Source organism: Momordica charantia (assembly GCF_013281855.1).
Source record: "Momordica charantia cultivar OHB3-1 chromosome 6 unlocalized genomic scaffold, Mcharantia_2.0 BLBB01000006.1, whole genome shotgun sequence".
In the NCBI taxonomy this organism is placed as follows: domain Eukaryota; kingdom Viridiplantae; phylum Streptophyta; class Magnoliopsida; order Cucurbitales; family Cucurbitaceae; genus Momordica; species Momordica charantia.
In genome coordinates, this window is record NW_028275164.1 from 5,760,388 (window position 1) to 5,778,407 (window position 18,020).

The 18,020-nt window shown below is 34.8% G+C and overlaps 4 protein-coding genes across 20 annotated transcripts; 1 reads left to right on the forward strand and 3 right to left on the reverse strand.

Moving 5' to 3' along the window:
• Positions 1–683: 683 nt before the first annotated feature.
• LOC111014550 (uncharacterized) lies at positions 684–5,891 on the reverse strand. 13 transcript variants are annotated; one of them, XR_015791195.1, is made up of 4 exons: positions 5,414–5,891; positions 1,908–1,991; positions 1,234–1,263; positions 684–1,139 (listed from the first exon to the last, which is right to left on the reverse strand). XR_015791195.1 is itself a non-coding variant. In XM_088124721.1 (3 exons), the coding sequence occupies exons 1-2, from the start codon at positions 5,734–5,736 to the stop codon at positions 1,928–1,930; spliced, it is 387 nt and encodes a 128-aa protein (XP_087980847.1). In that variant the 5' UTR covers positions 5,737–5,891; the 3' UTR covers positions 684–1,263; positions 1,908–1,927. The 13 variants fall into 13 exon arrangements, 6 of the variants coding, with proteins under 6 accessions (XP_087980847.1, XP_087980846.1, XP_087980845.1 ...); XR_015791192.1 differs by having other exon boundaries at positions 1,234–1,266; XR_015791193.1 differs by adding an exon at positions 1,394–1,447 and having other exon boundaries at positions 684–1,263.
• Positions 2,338–3,953, forward strand: XTH26 (xyloglucan endotransglucosylase/hydrolase 26). Its single transcript, XM_022289331.2, has 4 exons — positions 2,338–2,503; positions 2,593–2,693; positions 2,838–3,031; positions 3,307–3,953. The coding sequence occupies exons 1-4, from the start codon at positions 2,338–2,340 to the stop codon at positions 3,713–3,715; spliced, it is 870 nt and encodes a 289-aa protein (XP_022145023.1). The 3' UTR covers positions 3,716–3,953.
• Positions 5,892–6,781: 890 nt separating the features above from the next.
• On the reverse strand, positions 6,782–9,833 carry LOC111014593 (S-adenosyl-L-methionine-dependent methyltransferases superfamily protein). Of its 3 annotated transcripts, none has more exons than XM_022289390.2 (8): positions 9,526–9,827; positions 9,106–9,220; positions 8,869–8,916; positions 7,905–8,136; positions 7,705–7,816; positions 7,488–7,553; positions 7,283–7,351; positions 6,782–7,190 (listed from the first exon to the last, which is right to left on the reverse strand). In XM_022289390.2, exons 1-8 carry the CDS (start codon positions 9,631–9,633, stop codon positions 7,098–7,100), a joined length of 843 nt encoding a protein of 280 aa, XP_022145082.1. In that variant the 5' UTR covers positions 9,634–9,827; the 3' UTR covers positions 6,782–7,097. The 3 variants fall into 3 exon arrangements, with proteins under 3 accessions (XP_022145082.1, XP_022145083.1, XP_022145084.1); XM_022289391.2 differs by having other exon boundaries at positions 7,705–7,792; positions 9,526–9,823; XM_022289392.2 differs by lacking the exon at positions 6,782–7,190 and having other exon boundaries at positions 7,301–7,351; positions 7,488–7,557; positions 9,526–9,833.
• Positions 9,834–11,707: 1,874 nt separating this feature from the next.
• LOC111014505 (putative lactoylglutathione lyase, chloroplastic) lies at positions 11,708–16,063 on the reverse strand. Of its 3 annotated transcripts, XR_002601857.2 has the most exons (10): positions 15,700–16,063; positions 14,921–15,128; positions 14,672–14,796; positions 14,478–14,542; positions 14,078–14,290; positions 13,891–13,938; positions 13,577–13,684; positions 13,332–13,472; positions 12,189–12,397; positions 11,708–11,996 (listed from the first exon to the last, which is right to left on the reverse strand). XR_002601857.2 is itself a non-coding variant. In XM_022289268.2 (9 exons), the coding sequence occupies exons 1-9, from the start codon at positions 15,836–15,838 to the stop codon at positions 12,356–12,358; spliced, it is 1,089 nt and encodes a 362-aa protein (XP_022144960.1). In that variant the 5' UTR covers positions 15,839–16,063; the 3' UTR covers positions 11,904–12,355. The 3 variants fall into 3 exon arrangements, 2 of the variants coding, with proteins under 2 accessions (XP_022144960.1, XP_022144962.1); XM_022289268.2 differs by having other exon boundaries at positions 11,904–12,397; XM_022289270.2 differs by having other exon boundaries at positions 11,904–12,397; positions 14,921–15,117; positions 15,700–15,825.
• Between the last annotated feature and the right edge of the window lie 1,957 nt (positions 16,064–18,020).

The window sequence follows — 18,020 nt, forward strand, 5'->3', positions numbered from 1 at the left end:
CCCAAATCCTATGGCAAAAAAGAGCAGATCAGTTTCTTAAAGACCCTTAGCTAGGAAGAACCTGTTTTTTCAGTACAACATGTGAGGATGGGGAATCGAACTCGCAACCTTTTGGTTGGAGATATATGTCAATTACTGCTGAGTTATACTCGCCTTGACAAAAAGAATGTAGTTTATCAAAAGACTGTAAAATTTTTTAATAATATATAGAATGAGTAGTTTGGACCCTGTCGTATGTACACAAGTGAGAGATTTATGCAAAGAGTATCGTAATAATAATGAAACTCTTAGTAATGAAAACTTATGATAAGTCAAGATTAATAAAAATATAATGTTTATCATAGATAGACTCTCGACTGACGATTTATTAATTAATTCGTGTGGACAAACTAATTTGTTAGCTTATGTAATGTGGGATGATGCATATGATAGACCTTGTGAAATGCAAAAAAGAGATCACATGATGTTGTGAAGTACTAAAAGATGAAAAGAAAAAGTGATCTTAAAAACATAGTTTGGTTAAGGTATATATTCTCGATCAAAAAGTCGAAGGTTCAAGTCCTTTTATTGAAGTGAAAGGGGCAATTTCTGAAAGAGACATCCAAAACTTTTCTTCAGAGGAAGAGACCCCCTCTTCTCCAAAGACTGAAGAGAGACTAAATTCATTAAGGACAGACCCAAAGTTTAGAAACATAACCAGATGAAAATACATTAATTTTGTCACATTTTGAGATGTGTGAATCCAATTACAGAACGATTTTCAAGGATCAAAATGAATTCACGCCAAGACAAATAATAATGTTCTAGCTGATATATGTGCACAATCAAGTCAGTTCAAAATTGCAAGAAAAAATAGACCAAGGTGATCTCAAAACTAGCTGAACTTGAAGCCATGTTCAGAATCTTTCCATAGAGCTAAATCTGCATTATCTGTGAAGGAACAGAGTGTGGATCCAAATTAGACCCCATCCACATTTGTAGCCATTCTTGAGGCTAAGAAAGCAAAGCAGCTCCCAGTTTCATGTCACAATACAGACATCTTGAAGCGATAATTTCTGCTTCCTATTTCCCCTCAGGCCACCAACTATATATATAGAGTAACAAAGAGGAAAGAATTGGACAGGAGAAAACTTTCCAACCTAAACAAACAATTTAAGAAACAACTCAGTTTCTTTCTTCAAATACATTAGTTTTTGTGGAAGTGGCATCAATGAGCTAAGGAATTTGATGTACCTTCCCCAAGTTTGTTTTTGCTGAAACATTCTTCTAGAGAGAAAAAAAAAAGATGAAGTTGATGATCATTTTCATAAGAAATATAAAAAATATACGCAGCAAGGATTATTGCACTATGAATATGCTTGAAATCAGTATATAATATATGAATATACATCACCTCAATAACTGGCAACCCACAACATAAATTGCATTAGACCAGCGCACGACCTTCCTTCATTAATTAATATTCATTTGGATGCGTGTGAGAAAGAGAGAAGAAAACTCTACCAACTATTTTTGTTTGATATTTTCATACATTGAAAGCCAATAAAATATGGAGTGAATTCTTTTCGATTGGGACAACTCAATTGGCAAAGACAAATTGATGGGTGGGTTCATCTGCAATTGATTTTATGAAAAAGGAAAAAATGTATGAAAGTCAAAATAAGATTTGTTGTTTGTAAAATGTCTATCAATTTTATGACTTTTCATTCGCTGTTTTGTTGTTTGGAATGGTCCTTGGTCTCAAACGTTGTTGTAAAAATCTCTTTTCATGTCAAGGATGAGTTCAAAATTCATATAGGAAATGAAATTTAATAGCCCTCAACACAAGAATCATTTAAACTCACAATTGGGTCAGAAGTATTTTCATCCAAAGATCACTAAAAAATGAAACTTTGAGAAGCTCTTACCATAGTTCTTAGCATTACGCTCACTCCATGCTCTTATCAAGTTGGGGGTCCACACGTCTTTCTACACCATTTGATCCAACAAATCTATAATTTAGGAATTGCAGACCATCAAAACATGCATGCACATTGTTTCCACAGATGTCTAATGAATTAACTAAACTATACATTAAAAGAGAAACAAGAATCAATTTATATAATGTCAACAGGGGACTTCTTCAACTTCATTATTCCTAAGTTTGCAAAGCTGTAATTCTAAGTATATATTTATTGCTCTGACTTGTGCAAATTAAAGATTAGAAAAGGCAATGTCCAATGATGAACAAGGAAAGAGAAGTTATATAAAGCAATCACAAACTTGAATTTTAGGAACATCCCATTTCAATCCCAGGGCAGAAGACAGATATAGAGCTTACCGATATTTGGGATTGAGATGGCAAAGTTTCAATCACTTTCTATAGCATTTTTGGTCTGTGTGATTGCTTGTAATCACATCGTAGTTGATGCCGATATTTCAAAGAACATGGTCCTAAGCTGGGGAAATCCTCAGTCCAAAATAGTAGGGGATAGCCTTGAGCTTGTTTTGGACAAAATTTCAGGTGAAATATAGTTTCTTCCTTTGATTCGTCTAGTAGTTAGCTTTGATGATCATGATTCATGACCAATAAGAACGATCTTGTTGTTGCAGGCTCGGGAACAAAGTCGAAGAGGACTTTCTTATTTGGAAGCTTTGAAGCTCTCATCAAGTTGGTTCCAGGGAATTCTGCTGGAGTAGTTACGGCGTATTATGTATGCTTCAGTGCTGAACACACACCTGGCTAAATTCAGAAGACATTAATCTACATTAATTCACATGGTTTCTACGAAATTAGGAAGGAAATTATATATGAAGTTTATGGTGCTAAATTCTTCTTCATCTTGAATTTTCTGCAGCTAACTTCTACAGGGACAAAGCATGATGAGATAGATTACGAATTTTTGGGGAATGTTACAGGACAGCCTTACACCATTCATACAAATATATACACTCAGGGTGTTGGAAACAGAGAGCAGCAGTTTCGAGTGTGGTTTGATCCTACTGCTGATTACCACAATTACACCATTCACTGGAATCCTAATACTGTTGTGTAAGTGAGATTAAATTTTAAGTTCTACTGTAAAAGAACACTATTGCCTGTCTTATTTCATCAAACTGTTAATCTCTATCCAAACAATATCACCAAGATGAAATTCGCAGTTCCAATCACTATTATGCATCTAATGCAAAAAGGGAATGAGAATAGGATGGAAGAAACGACTAATAATAAAACCATGCAGGATAACAAGATAATACAATCTGTTTACGAGAAGAAAGTAGCAAATGTGAAAGAATAACAACATGATGTGATATGGATGATTTCAGGTGGTATATCGATGGCGTCCCAATTAGAGTTTTCCGAAACTATGAGAAGCAAGGTATAGCTTACCCTAACAAGCAAGGTATGAGAGTACATGCCAGTTTGTGGAATGCAGATGATTGGGCAACTCAAGGAGGTCGTGTGAAAGCAAACTGGACCAACGCACCATTCATTGCTGGAATGCGCCGATTCAGACCAAGAGCTTGTTACTGGAATGGAGCAGTCAGCATTAGCCAATGTGCCACCAAGTCCCCAGCAAACTGGTGGACTTCCCCATTTTATGCACAGCTAAATGCAGCTCAATTGGTTAAGCTTGGTGAAATCCGGGAGAAATACATGATATATGATTACTGCAGAGACACTAATCGGTTCAACGGGCAAATGCCACCAGAATGTTTTAGACCTCAGTTCTAACACAAAGACGAGTAAAGCTAATTCAGTGTTCAGAACAGCATTACCGCCAACAATAATATTATTGCACTCCATTGTTTTTCGGAAATGTTAATTTTTCTTCTCTGGGAGAAGATTTCTCCTTTTCTTACTCGGTTCCTGTTTGTGAGCTCAAAGCTTTATGATAGATGTGATAATGTGTCTACCTGTGTTTGAAAATGATTTACATGTTTCATATAGAACTTCTTTTCCCATTGTTTTATCTGTATAGGGTTTGTACGGAGGAGCTCTAAAGTATAAGTAAACAGAAAAAAAACCGATTTGTAAAATATAAGTGCGCAAAAGTATTCTGCCTTAACGGCAAAGAAAACAAGCCATGCAAATAAGTCAAGAGAGGCAAAGAAAGGAACTATTTGATACTTCACATTTTCGTACAGATTGAAACAGAAAGTGGTTCATTTTTTACATTTTAGACAGAGCTGTGATTGGAAAAAGCATATTTTGAAGGCTTAACCAGAAAGAAACAAATGCATTCTTTTGCAGTTAGCTGTACGATACAGGAAACTCGGGTCAAAAAAATCAACTTTTTTTTTCAAATAAGAAACAATTTCATTGATGTATGAAATTACATTATTGGCCCATAAGAGGGCTTACAAAAAATTTTTCCAGCTGAACATAAGAGAAGAAAAGCTATAGTTGTGGAAAATAGGAGCATCTACACCAATAGATAACCAAAAAAACTATAGCTTCAAAAATGCGATTGAATGAGAGCTTGATTCCATTGAGGTTGCACTGGTTCTTCTTCTTCTCTCTCCACGTTAGCCATAAGAAGGCTCTAACAAAATTCATCCATAGGAGTTTCTTTTGGTTATTTTTTATGCCTCTAGACGTTGAGGAAAAGAAATAGTCACAGGATCAACTATCTTTCATTCAGAATTTTGTCCATGGATGTTTAGAAGGCCAGCTTGTGAAACTGTTCAAAACACCCAATGGTCAAGGTGATGCGAGCGACTCCTATTCAAACTGAGCCCAATGGCCAACTTGCACCTATCTGTGCTCTTACAAACGCCTAACCCAATCATTGACTAAGATATAATCGTGCACCCATAGTGCAAGACAAGCGAGTTGGGTCGGGAAGGAGTTTGACTGTTGAGACAGGATCGAATTCATTCTCCTCAAAAGCATTCCACCATGAATAATGGGCTGGATAAACAGTTGACATAGGAACTCCTATATATCTATAGGATGGGCTGCAGTTAACCATCTCGAAAGAGCTTTCAATCGTTCTACTTCTTATGCAATTAGAGTAGTGTAAGTTTCTCTACCTAATAGGATTCAAAATCTCCCAACCAAGGACACCCTTTCCTTCTCTAATTAATTTGACCGATTATCAAAATCAACCAGCCCTCTTCCAGTGCGCTATACAAATTAGTCTCGAATCTCAAGAGACCAACCAAACACAACCCAGTGTCGGATATCACCAGTAGTATTTTGACAGTACTAAATTGGATATATTCAGTTCAGACACTGTAAATAGGAATATGGAATATTACAATCGCGGCTACAATAGCAACAAAAGATAGGTGAAACAGAAAACAATGATCAGCAAACAAATTACATTCGGATGACAGATGAGAATGAAACCTCAAAACCTAAAAGTAGAATTACTTAATGCAAAGCCAAACGCCCAAACCAATAAGAGCGGTACCAAACAGAGCGTACCCGACGCGAGTCTGTTCGCCAAGGAGCATTCCAAAGACGGCGGTGGCGGCAAATGTGGTTGCGTTGGTGACGGGCACGGCGAGGGATATAGGGGCATCGCTTAGAATAGCGAAGAAGGTAGCTGAGGCGGAGAGGTTAAGCAGAAAGGGGATGGTGTACTGCCAAATTGAGAGGAGCTTGAGCCATCGGAGGAGGGAGGAGCTTGAGCCATTGGAGGAAGAATTGAGAGCTTGGTCCCAGAGAAGCGCGCCGCGGCGCATCAGAGCGTTAGTGGCGCCCCAGACTAGACCAACCGCAACCATTTTCTCTACATCTCCGATCATCTTCTTCTTCCCTAGTCTCTGTTTCGCTGACCTGACGAAGTTCTTTCGGAAATCTGAGCTATGTTTCTTCACTGAAATATTTTTATTTATTATTTTTTAAGGAAACTAGCACTAACCTAAGGGTTTTTCTGAATAATAACCCAAACTTGGAGGCGTTAACGAGATATGTCCGTTTTTTAAAAAAATTGTTATTCTAATCTTCATGACATCATTTTATTGCGGCGAATTACTTTTCGTAACCCCTCACTCATTTCTTTTATTATAGCGATAACTATAGTAAGCATGATAGCTATGGAGAGTAACAATAGTGGTATTAACAACATACTTCCAATTTAATCTCAACAATTCTAAAATCATTAACGGTAATGATAACGATAATAACATTAATGATAGCAATAATAACTGTAACAATAATGATAATTACACTATTGATTACGATAGCATTAGTTTGTATCAGCAACATACATTCCTTATTTTTCTCATCCTTCCAAATTTTTCAACTCTTCTTTATTTCTCTTTAGGTTCTATCTATATCTTTAAATTTATATCTACCACTACCTACATCTATACTTGTATCTCTACATCTACATCTACTGAAGAACATTGAATTTAAAAAATATAAAAAATATTTCAGAAAAAAATGTTTGGTACGATCCAATTTTTTTCATGGAAAAAAAAAGAATTAAATCTAACTAAAAATTATTCAAAATATCAAAGCATGTATTACATTACATGTCAAAATGAACTAATAACAAAAGCAGCTGCAATTTATTATTAACTCTCATTCAGACAAAACTTGCACTTTAAAAGTCTTTACTTCTAATTACTAATTCGAAGTAACCTATGACCTCTCTATCATGATTTTAAGCCATGTCCCAATCTAATCCATTCATAGATATCTTCATCACGAACCAAATGTCGCCTTATTTACCCCAAAATCGTCTCAAATGTAATTCAATTAGTCAAAGATATTACTAACCTCCTTTAAAAGTCCAAATATCCATTCAACAGAAATATTCTAAACAAACAAAAAAATTAAAACAACTTAAGAATAATTTTTCCTAGAGCTGATCTTATAGTACATGAATACTAATATACATCAGTGATCAAAACATTCATAAGGATAATTGTGTAAATGTCAAAAACCAGAAACTTTCGAGCCTTTGGAAGGCGCCTATGCATAAGTAAAGGATATCCCCACTGCACCCTTAACGAACAACCACTCTTTACTACGTTTGGGAAATGTGATATATATTTTCAACTAAATAAGGCTCTTGTAAATTTGTAATCAACTACTTCTAAACACCAGCTGATGGCTCTTGATATTTCAACTGGTTCAGAAGTCCATACCACAAACAAAATCACTTCTGGAAAACGAAAATTGGTCTGTTGAATCCTCCTGCATTGCTCTCCGACAAGCCGGGTGTTAGGTCTTCAACTGTTCTGAACCCAATCTGCAGTGCATTTTTGTCCAAAGAAAATGAGTGAAACTGAAACTGAAACCGATGCTGTGCATAAAACTCAGCCAAATCATTCATAAAAATACCTTGTCTAGGAGTATGTCTTGGAAATCTTCTGGATGGAGCTTTATAGTCCTGAAGTTATTTTTAGTTGTCTGCATTCAGAAAGATCAGCTAAAATCTTAGGCAATATGGTAGGAGGAACCAAGGAGCAAGAAGAACACTGAAACAGTTTGAAGTTCGGGTAACAGTGATAGTTGATTAACAATCTAGCTGCACTGGATATTTTACCTCGGAAACGGTGTAGTTGGTTTCATAAGACTTCCATGGTTGAGGCTCCAACACAAACATGCCACCCTGCCTTTTCAGAATGTATGCATGGTTAAAGAAGGTTCTTAGTCAAATTTGAAAGCATATACAGACGTATACAACCGACAACGATTATCCTTAACCTCAGGATCATGTAAAACAAAGTAAGCAGAGATGCTATGAATCTATGGGTAAGTACCGGGCGAAGAAGTCTCCAAATCTTGGAAAACAATGTAATTAATCCATCATCTCCCCAATTTAGATGAATCCACTTCGTTACACTCAAACTGCAGTACAGAAAATACAGCATACTGTAACCCCAGAAGGAAAATGTATCAAGGCTCATGAAAATAAATAGCATTAATATGCAACATATCATATAATAAAATATTAACTTACCAAAGAATGGTATCGTAATGCTTATCAGATGGATGATCATTAAATATAAAGTTCCGTTGTCGAAAAGAGATAACCTTGCGAAGATTTTGTGCCTTAGATGAACAAGTACTTGTAGGATCTTCTGTATCTACCTTTGGAACTCCAGAAGCACCAAGCTCCAAACCATTAACAGATTGCCCAACTACCAATTTTGTAGCCTTTTTAAGATTCCAGTATGCATCATCAATTCGATCTTGCATACAGAGAAAGTTACCAATTGGAAATGAAGCAACCATATATGTAGAAAGATTAGGAGATCAACACTGGCTAAAAGAAAGCACGAAACAAGCTTGTTTTTGGCCAACCAAAGCATAGTTATACGGGTTAAGGTACATGTATCCAACCATGAGATTGAGAGTTTGAATCTCCACCCCTTATATGATGTACTAAAAAAAAAAAAAAAAAACATGCTCACTTTTGAGATTTATTTTCACCCAAAATAACTATCATGATACAGTGTATTCCCACCCATTAAGAAGAAATGAGCAACTAAGAGGCTATCGGGCATGATAAAATTAAATGATAAAGGTGTTGCACTTCACAATTGCAGCTCAGAGAAGCATGAAAGGGCATACTACAACAAAGACTGTCTTGATCTAAATATTTCTCATTCCTAGCCTTATCAAAAAAACCTCCTTTCGATCTCTAGCCTTTTCATACGAAATCCATTGATAACTCTCCGACCAAAGCTCCCTAATACTGGATTCCTCAATTAATCTACACTACACCCAACAATAAAGCAGCATAAAACCATATCACGCTGTACATAATGCATTTATGCCTAAAATAATTGTTGATACAGTGCATCGTTGATCAAGTCTTAGACCTCCAAATAAATAAAAAGCACCTCCGTACACTTTGTGGAAGTATAAAGTGCATGTAACTTTGTGAGTGGGAGCTGCAGAACCTGAGGTTCAAATCTTACCAGAATCAATATCAACACCAAGCATACTCCGACAGTTAAACTTTCTAGCTGTAAAAGGAAAATAATTGGCATAAGTAAGGAACCAGAGTACTAGAGAAGATCCAATTCCATAGTTTTCAATGAATACTGTAATATCCGGCGATTAAAAGGTGCAATGCACTAAAGCAACAAAGTTTTTTCAAACCAAGATGCAAACAAGAGGCATTCTTCAAGTGAAATGAGACGGAAATGTAGTACCTATCTGAATGGTAACTACGCCATTATTGCAACCAATGTCCAAGCAATCCTTGCCTTCAAACCATTCTTTCTTGAAAACCTTTAGACGAGGATCTTCCACCAAATTTTGACCTATCTGCAACACAAAAAATAAAGAAAATGCGACTAATGGTAACACTCATACTTTCAGCGAAAAAATATATATAAATACAAATAAAAAGCAAGAATCAAGAATTACTGAAGCGGCTGAAGTTGAAAAACAGAGTTAACTGGTGTAAACCAAGTCCCGAAAATATTTCTATTGTTTTTCCTCTACATCATTAACCCAAAACTAGTTGAAAACATGAACTGGAAACCTGAAATTGTGCAGCACTTCTCTGAACTATATTTCCCATGGACCCAACAGGGAAAACAACGAACATAAGAGGGAATTAGAATTACCCGATAGCCATAGTAGCTTTTATAATTGCCAAAGGGAAAAGCTTCCTTCTTGCGCTTTTTAAGATTTGGCTTGAGTTGTGCTTCAGTTTTCTCCTGCTCCTCCGCCATTTCCTTAAATCGCAACTTCAGCTACCTCTGTTCCTGATATTGTCTGAAGTGCAGGTGATGAAAGAAAGTATTTTTCCCGGCGGGAAAGGAGCGATGACAGCATGCAATGCGACGAACAAATTTCTCTAGGGTTTAACCAGCTTTCTTTCTTTCTTTCTTCCTAATTTTCCCGGCAAACCTGTAGGCGGCGCGTATATAGGTTCTTTTTCGCTTCCTTGTTTGTTTGCTTTTTTTCTTTTCTTTTTCTTTTTCTCTTTTCCAAATTTAATTACTATATTTTTTAAATATGTCAAAATATTTTAAATATTATTTTCTTTCTTTTATATATTCTAATTTTACCTTTCTAATTTTTTTGTTTCTTTTGAAAAGAAGATATATGAGTTGTTGATGTAATATATAACTGATATACCTAATAATTATATCTAACGAGAGGTACTTTAATGTACTTCATACTAGCCAAAACGAACATAATTCAGTGGTAATTGACATTTACCTATAAATAAGAAGTTGTGAGTTCAATCTCCTACCCCTACATATACACCTTGATATACTAAAATCGATCTACTCAAAATGTAAATCAATGTGTGTTAATATACTTCATATAAGGTATATTACTTGGTTGATATATCTTGATGTAGTACATACTAAGTAAATCAGTTAATTTATCTTATACTAATATATTTCGTATAAGATATATACCTAGTATGAAGTACATTAAAGTATATTAGCTATAATCGATATACCTAATATTATGTACATCAAATTTGGTAATATTTTTTCCATGGTTTCATCGTTTTCAAAACCATTCTAAAAACTTTCGTGAAATCCCTTCTATTAATTGATTAACGGTACTAGAATATACATGTTCCTAATATGATGAATGATTTTTTTCTTTTTAGTAAATTTCATAGAATTTTATATTCATCACAATTTAGACCAATTGATCGGACATAATTCTTTTAGACTAAAAATTACTATATTTCATTGAATATTAAAGGTCAGTGTAGTGTATTGCTTCAGCATTTATTAGATAATTAAATGTATTAGCTATTGTGCGAAGAATATCACTTAATTCTAAATTATAAAAAATGTCAAAATCGCGTTCTTTAGACCATTCCATTTGACTTGGGAAACATATTTTTAAGAGATTATATAAAAATTTATAATTTTGCATAAAACTACACTTTCAACCCATAATTCTAAATGAAATTTTTCTGAAACATAACATATCAAACATTTAAGTACATCGTCTGTATAACAATATTCATATAAGGTATAACAATGGTATATAAAATCAAGTCTATCAATGATACACCAGTAGCTCATTCGTATATCATCATTAATATAAGGTATATCGTCATAATTGGTTTACCTTGATGTACTAAGTTACATATATATCAATTATAACTAATTTACCTTATACAGTACATTAACACAGACTGCTATTTGAGAGTAAATTGAACAACCCGGTTTGCTAATTTTGCAAATAACTATTAGGATTTTTTATATTTTTGTAAGTGCTCCTTTAATTTTTCCTAAATGTCCTTTTATAGTATAAACAAAAGGTTATATATTTTTTTTATTAGATACCATTAGAGAGAGAAATATTTAAAATGCATTCACACTGTTAGGATATGGAACGTCTGTTTCTGACATTCCTTTTCCTACACTTTTTTGGCGACCACTTAAAAAAATTATCTTTTTATTTTTTAAAAATTCTCAAAGTGGCATTAAAAAATGTTCTCAAACTATTGTTTATTATTAAAATTATTAAAATAGGTTAAAAACACTTGTACTTAAGAACTACCAATTTTACAAAACCACTATAAAATCGTAATTAAGCACTTTAGCCAAACTTGCTCTAATATAAATTAATTATGTATCTTGAGGTTCAAATTTTATACAGAGAATGTAACCATACCAAATTCTTAAAAAGAAAAATATTCACTTCTTAAAATATACATTAAACAGAGTGTTATCTGTGAAATTCTTATTTTCAGATATGATACAAACTAGATTGTAGTTATCCGAACCTATATTTTTTCATAAAATTTAAAATTATGCTAAATTGAGATAATTACATCTACTAATCTCTTATATATAGAAAAAATTTAACTTTAACTATCTCTTATCAAAAATTAACTTAAAACACTTGAAAAGAATTAGTTTTCATGTCAACTTAAACCTCACTCAACTGATTAAGACATATAAGATACATATCTTCTAACCTCGGATATTCAAATCATCATCCCACATGGCATTTAAAGACAAAAAGAAAAAATCATTACTTATACAACTAATACCATATAATATATCAATAGCCGCGGAGCCAACCATGCTATCTCCAGGATATGGAACTTTATCTGAATCATACAAGTAAACAGAACTCGAGTTGGTATCAAAATTTTTGTGCCACAGATCGGCTCATCGTAACCAATAAATAAACATTACACAGAGTATGGCAAGTTTTCTTCTTTCTTTCTTTCTTTCTTTCTGTCTTTCACTATAATATAACTCATGGAGGTAAATCTTCCAAAGCCTAAACGTATACTTACTTGATCATCACAGTGTCAAGCCTAATAGCAAACCATCAAGACATCGTGGCATATATAGACAGGATCTCTCTATATTCAATCAGAAGCTAGACGCAAGCATTAAAAATTACTTTCAAGCTGGGATTGGATCTCATCTGGATGGCATTATCCCATGATTCTTTCACAGCTTACTCCAACTCCTTGAGAAAATCGATGTTATCTACAAAAACCTGCAGATGGATGATGAGAGAACAAAATATAAGTCAGATTTTTCAGTTACAGAAGGGAAAATCATAAGCCGGATTAATATGGCAATTAAACAGACAATGGGTCGAAATATTCATTTTCGTGTGATCTCGCATGTATGCGTAATAACCACCAGGCCTGCAGGAAATGTTCTATGGCAGAAGCATTCATTCACCTCAAGATCTAGTTTCTTGAAAATAAAAACCAAGTGGCTATTTAGGAGGGTTATGTCATACAATTTTTCTGTTTCTTAGAACAAGAATTCAGTGACAACATGTTTGATGGCTATTTTTTAATAAACAAATTTCTCAATTTATTTTCACAAAGGATTTATCTTTTAAAATATCTGAGATTGTTTTTTGTTCCAAATCCAACGATATAAGAAAAGATAATGAATAGTGATCCTAAGGGCACAATAATCTTTATATCTTTACATAGAGGTGGCCTAATTACTCTTGCAAACAGTTTTGAGAACAATACACTATTTTTGAGAACCAACTATAACAAACGCATGCAAATATGGCATCTCAAACTCTCAGGTACATTCCTCGCATACAAGCACATGGCTATGTTCAGAAGTTTAATTAGACTTTCTTGCGGTCGAATCTAAGTAAGTCACAAACAAGTTCAGAAGGAAACAAACTGAACGTGCATAAATAGATAGATTTTTAATCAGGACCAAGCTCCAACTGCTGAACATCACTGAGTTGGAGCATCTTTTACCTGTAGTTCATAAAGCTCATCATAAGCATGGTAACACATGCAAATTGCATTTTTAGTCAATGGAATCAAAACAAAGAGTCTGGGTCCATACCAAATCAGCTCTATTGGTGTTGACTGTTGAGCGAAAAAGTTTAAGCAATTTAATTCATAATAGAAGTCCACAAGGATTAAACATAAAATCTCTTTAAGCCATACCGTCTTCCAACCATCAGGATCTACGCATGCTGTAATTTTAGTGTTGATGCCAGGTAATGGTCCAGGTTCACGGGTGACCTTCCCCCCATAGAGTTTTACCGCTTCTGCAGTTTTATATACATCATCTGTGCCTATTGCAATCTTTTAAGGGGAAAGAAACCATTATCCAAACATCAATCCACTAAAATATAAATATTGCAGAAAATGAAGCTCTGAATTCATTTTTCTAATAGGGGGTGCTAAACCTGGGCATAACCATTCCCTTTATCGTAGTCGGTAACTCCATAGTTGTATGTCAACTCCAGCACGGTATGTTTATCTTCAGGGCCATATCCCAGCATTGCTATTGTGTACTGTAAGTTATACATAAAATCAACAGATTGAAGAGATGTTAACTAATAAACAACTATCCCTAGGAATAAACATGAAAGTGTAGCATGCATGTGTGTAAATTAACAAAAAGGCATAGGAGATTGCACAGTCTTCCCCAATTCTTTTTAACCAACTTTGCAATTTTAGTAAGAGTATAAGATAGATCTTACATAAATACCAATATTACCTTATACTCTGGATTATCTCGCTTGCGAAGAAGCTCCATGCCAAATGCCTTACATAGAATGCACATGATTTGGAAACAATATTATTAAAAAGATGTTTAAAAATAAATAATAATAATAATAAGCCCTATGAAAATAAAAATACAAACAATTAGAACAGCCCAATATAGCACACAGAACAAATCTCACCTTCTCATAGAAATCTATGGATCGATCAAGATTGCCTACATGAAGCATTACTTGGCATAAAGGTTCCGGAGTAGGCCCCCTTTCCAGAAGTTCAAATTTATAACCATCTGGGTCTTCAATAAATGCAATTACGGTACTGCCACCTTTAACAGGACCAGGTTCTCGGGTAACTTTTCCACCCTTGGCCTTTATCAGTTCCACAGTCCTGGAAACCTAACAGTAGAAGTGGGAATTAAAAACCATGGTAAAATCTGGTAATTATAAATTGATCTGGGACTGTATGAGATGATCACAAATCAAAGGGGGATTTGTGAACACGAGTAAATAAATTTAGATGGTATAAATGTGTATTCAAGTGTATAACATTGAAAGAAGAAAAAAAGGTTAATATTAGACTTACATCTTCAATTGCAATACCAAAATGGCCAAATCCAGTTCCAATATCATACTTGTCAACTCCATAATCTGTGATCAGTAGTCAATCAGAATAAACCAATTAGATTTATCTGATCAATTCGATGAGAGAGAAATACTGGCTAAAGTCATCAACACTACTCCAAGGTTTATGATTTGAAATTGTGTTTCGTAACTTACTGTAAGTGAGTTCAATGACGAAGTGAGCATCTTCTGGACCATATCCAAGAAATGCATTCGTATATCTCTCCTCTGAGATGTCACGTTTTCGCAGTAGCTTCATCCCCAAGCACTCAGTGTAGAATCTGCAATAAACATATTTTGTATTTTAACTGTCTTACGATTCACTAAGAGGGGAGGTAAAAACGAAAAAGAGACAAATAAGGAGATGTAGCAAGAAGCTTCTAGTCTATTGGAAATTATACATACTTTATCGTCCTCTCCATATCTCCAACCCGATAGACAACATGAAGCAACCTCCTCTTATCCTTTTTGACCCACTCAAGAAGATTTTCTGGACTGGCTTTTGTGCTAGCTTGTGCTGCATATCCATTTACGGCCACCCTCATGGTGTTATTATGCTCCTTTTTCAACAACTTCGAAGAGTTCAAACCAAATAGTTGAGCCTGTGGAACAGCTATATAACAACTTAACATCATTCTCCCGAGATATTAATTTCCAGAATGCCACAAAATTTCATGTCAACGTCGTGATACCAAATCAGAATCAAAGCTATAAAATACAGAGAACAAACTTGAAGACATCGAACCAAACGGCTTCAAATTACTTTAACGTAAAAACCAACGTTAAAGACATTTACAGATACAAAACGTATTTTGAAAAGATGCATTCTGGAGATACTATTGAAAATATCACCTCATCTACATAAAACTCCACACATTGTAAACGGGGAACTACTGACAAGAATGAAAACTCTGAGTGAGTTTATCAGCGACTATGCTTTTGTCTTTTTTCGACATGCAGGAAACGGAAGCAACAGAAGTCATCGTGCTTAAACAAAATAGCTATAAATCTAACTGTGACTGGTTTTAACAGAACACAACCAATTTCTCAGAAGCAGGAAAGAATCCCGAAACCGGCCAATCACTGCCTCCAAGACATGATGACACTGTAGCATAGCAGCATACTGAGGGACACATATAGAAACGATCAAATTTAGGGGAAAGTAAAGGGAAGAATAGCCGCACCAAAACCGAGATGAAATGAAGCCAGCCTCCGAGTTGGGGCGTAGGAAGTGAGAGAACGAGCCAAACGAGAAGCGGCTGCAAACCTAAATGACGAAATCGAAGGTCGTAATGAGGAAGCCATTGGTAATATCCTCACCATCACTCCGCTCCTCCGTCACCTGGGCTCAACGTCAGCACAAGTTTTTCAAACTCAATTTTCAAATCTTCTTTTCTGTTCTATTCCTTTCCTTGAATGTTCTAGAGATTTGCAGCGATTATGAGGGTTCGAAGTAAGGAGAAGAAGAAAACGAAAGGAGTGCGAAGGCGCTACTGCGAAAGATGCGAAACGCATTCATTTTCAGCTCCATCCATGCGAAAGGCTTGTGCCAGAAAAAGATTGCTCTCTGGCCCGCGTCCACCTGTACACCTCCTGTTTGTTTTGTTGAACGTGCTATCCCGATCCCGGTTGGAAGTCTCCCTTCTTAGGGCTCCACTTAAACGGACCTTTCTAATGGGCCGGACCAGAAAGAATAGGGGCCTTACTGCATGAACTACATTGATTACGTTAAATAATAAATAAATAAAATAATATTATCCATAAATATAGCCTTTTTTTATGAGGTATTATTATAGCTAATAAATATATAGTCATGGGTATATCAAATATGACTTAAAAAGCTATATCAAATATTATAATATAATATGTACTGTAAACTAAATTTATAATCTTGCTTATGGGTTTTGCTTTTCTACTTTTACCTTCAAATATTAGGATCACTTTAGTTCTTCAACTCTCAAAATTGTTTCATTTCCATCCTTGAATTTTTAAAATATTTGTTTTAATTTCTAAGCTTTAAGAAATAACTAGTTTAATATTGATTGTACTAATTAATATATATATTCTTTAAAATATATACATATACATACATAACAAATTGAATAAGTGGGTATTAGGTGAATAAATAATATGTCAATGACTAAAATAATTAATTTTTTTTATAACTTTAAGGACTAAAATGATTAATCATTATTTTTTTTATTACAATACCTGTGGAGATCAAACTCACAGACCCTTGATTGTAGATATATGTTAATTAACTCTGAGATATGCTTAGAATATAACTAAAAGTTCAGAAACTAAAATTACATACAAATATTAGGTTTAGACACTATTTCAGTTTCTACCATTTCGGTTCATTTTGGCACTCTCAATTTTTGTTCATTTTACTGTAGGTATTTTTTTTCCAAAAACATCACTTTTGGTTCCTTTACTTAAAAGTAAAGGTTATTGTCCTTATTTGTACAATTTTATACACAATAAAAATTATTTAATATAAATTTGTGACTACATTTCAAAAGTTTAGAAATGAGCTTAAAAATGAAAAAAAGAAGGACAAAAATAATCACTAAAAGTACTAAAACAAATATACAACTATACAACTATACGATAACTAAAATAATCCAAACACAAAAGGTAAGAAGTAAAATAATATTTTATAAAAAAAAAAAAAGTAACACAAACTTTTGAAGAACAAAATTAAAATTGAGTGTGTTGTTTTCGCGAGAAAGGAGGGGCATTTACATTCCAGTACAAGCTAAGCAGTGTGGCACAGGTGGGGCTTTTTCCACTTGTATTATATGTATGGAAGCAAAAGCTAAAAGATGCTCAAAACTCCAATCAATGGAACCACAGCCAAACCAAACGTGTACAATGTACACCCCCCCCCCCCCCCAGAAAAAGGCTTTTGCCCTTTCCCTTCTCTAAAAGCTTGATGCAGACTTTTGGTTCTGGCTTCCATTTGGGGGGTTGGGGGTCCTAAAACTACAGGGCAGTAGTGCCCTACCAATAGGCTGGTGGCTGGCTGGAGGTTAGGTATCTTTCAATCTCCCAAAACCCAATTCCCATATCCATTTCTTTTTACACTATTCTTTCCTAGGCTTCCTCATTGGCATCTTCTTCCTCTTAAACACATCATGGATGTACCCATTTCACAAACCTCCATAAAGTGTCTTAAAATGAGCAGACACATCTACACTGAGCTCAAATAGTACCATGCTAGTGTTACTCACAAGTCCTTATTTTTCTAATCTTACATTCAACTCTACTTTCTCACATCGAACTAAAAGGTTAGGTTACTACCTGCTTGCCTCTACGGGAGAGGTTGACTTTGTACCGTCCGGAGGTCATATAGATCGGAATCCTCGAGAAGGGAGAAGGGCGACTGTCCGCTGGAAATGGTAGAAATCGATTCCAGTGGAACCCACGCTTACTCAGGATATCTAATTTCATAGGGGACAAGCATTTGTTTTCACTTTTATAGTTTTTAAAAGTTATTCTACTT